General features: G+C 46.0%; 1 protein-coding gene across 2 annotated transcripts; it reads right to left on the bottom strand.

Moving 5' to 3' along the window:
- LOC120350025 (PAX-interacting protein 1-like) lies at positions 1–1,388 on the bottom strand. 2 transcript variants are annotated; one of them, XM_039422006.1, is made up of 2 exons: positions 1,006–1,388; positions 1–960 (listed from the first exon to the last, which is right to left on the bottom strand). In XM_039422006.1, the coding sequence occupies exons 1-2, from the start codon at positions 1,074–1,076 to the stop codon at positions 186–188; spliced, it is 846 nt and encodes a 281-aa protein (XP_039277940.1). In that variant the 5' UTR covers positions 1,077–1,388; the 3' UTR covers positions 1–185. The 2 variants fall into 2 exon arrangements, with proteins under 2 accessions (XP_039277940.1, XP_039277941.1); XM_039422007.1 differs by having other exon boundaries at positions 1–828; positions 907–1,377.
- Positions 1,389–1,943: the final 555 nt, after the last annotated feature.

Below are 1,943 nucleotides of genomic sequence, written 5' to 3'. Positions count from 1 at the left end.
AATTGTGACACTCATTGAGGAAAAAGAGTTTATTGACACCAAGGTATCACAGAGCTCGCGCCATGTTGCTGATTTCAAGCTGATTGAGGACAACATTGTCAAGGTGAAGGACCACTCTGCCGTTCCACCAACCATTTTGAGGTATGCATCACCAGCATGGAGCTACGCCCCCGCCGCTATCCCCTTCACTGAGGCGGCTGCTGAGGTTCTGGCCGCCAGTCCCGCTGGAAGCCTGTCCCACGCTGCTCTTGTTGCCGCAGCCCCTCCTGCTGGACCATATGCACCAGCTCCACTAGCCTACAGCCCAGCACCTGCTTATGCTCCAGCTCCAGCCTTTGCCCCAGCTCCAGTTTATGCTGCTGCTCCAGCTTATGCTCCAGCTCCAGTTTTCGCTCCAGCTCCAGTTTATGCTCCATCCCCAGTTTATGCTGCTGCTCCAGCTTATGCTCCAGCACCTGCTTATGCCCCAGCTCCAGTTTATGCTCCATCCCCAGTTTATGCTGCTGCTCCAGCTTATGCTCCAGCACCTGCTTATGCCCCAGCTCCAGTTTTTGCTGCTGCCCCAGCTCCAGCTTATGCTGCTGCTCCAGCTCCAGCTTATGCCCCAGCCCCAGCCTATGCTCCAGCTCCAGTCCATTACGCACCAGCTCCAGCTCATATTCCAGCTGCAGCTTATGCTCCAGCTCCAGTCCATTATGCACCAGCTCCAGCCTATGCTTCAGCTCCAGTCCATTACGCACCAGCTCCAGCTCCAGCTTATGCCCCAGCTCCAGCCTATGCTCCATCTCCAGCTCATGCCCCAGCTCCAGCCTATGCTCCAGCTCCAGCTCCAGCCTTTGCCCCAGCTCCAGCTTATGCCCCAGCTCCAGCCTATGCTCCAGCTCCAGCTTATGCCCCAGCTCCAGCCTACGCTCCAGCTCCAGCCTTTGCCCCAGCTCCAGCTTATGCCCCAGCTCCAGCCTATGCATCAACTCCAATCCATTACGCATCTGCTGCAGCTCCAGCCTATGCTCCAGCACCCGCTTTTGCCCCAGCTCCAGGATACGTTCCAGTGATTGCTGCAGCCAGCAGTCCATCACTAATCAAATTGGCTCCTTCATCCCCAGTGTTCGAGACAATTCCAGCCAGTGCTGTATCATCACCAGCTCTTGCCCCAGCTCCAGTCCCTGTTCCAGTCCATGCATAAGTTCACCATGAATTAAATAAAATGATTAATTGAGTTCAATAAATATTCGCAAATCAATTCTTTGCCGTTTATCAATCATTTTTCATAAAAATAATCAATCCACCCAATCAAAATATAGGATGAATGAAACCGCAAAATCACAGGAATAATAGGCTTAATAAATGAAAATATACAACTGAGTACATTTTTGAATTATTTTGTCAGATTTATATTTTTATTTATTTTGAAAGTAGCCCTATAGAAAAAAGACAATAATAGGCTGAAGTATGGAAATGGAATTGAAACCCACTTTAGGAAGTGGGTATCATCATTTCTTATTGAAAGGCTTCTGTAACATTACAATATTCCATCAATTAATTGCAATGATTCAGATTGTCTTTCATTTCATTGTTTCTTAGTAATCAAATACCATTCTGTTTTTCAACCTTTCAGGTATGAATCACTGGATCCTTCTATTACTTATATCAATGGTAGTGGTTATTTTTATAAAATGCACTCTACTTCCGGCTCTAGTTATTTTTTAGCCTACGCACAGAAACCTATTCATAGCTAGTAATAACTATAGTGGGGTCCACGTTATAATGGCAGTGTTTGATTAGCAATGCTATTGTTATCCTTGTCATTATTCAACAAAGCAGATAGCGCTATCTCTTTCTCGCTTTGCTCTGTTGCTAGATCGTCTTTTAACAATGTAGAATTAATAATTAATTAACAAAATTTTTCATCTTCATCATTAAAATTCATTATGAAATTATTG

This window comes from Nilaparvata lugens, chromosome 2 (assembly GCF_014356525.2).
Source record: "Nilaparvata lugens isolate BPH chromosome 2, ASM1435652v1, whole genome shotgun sequence".
Taxonomy (NCBI): domain Eukaryota; kingdom Metazoa; phylum Arthropoda; class Insecta; order Hemiptera; family Delphacidae; genus Nilaparvata; species Nilaparvata lugens.
Note: the sequence above shows the minus strand (reverse complement) of the source record. Positions and strands in the feature narration are given on the sequence as shown.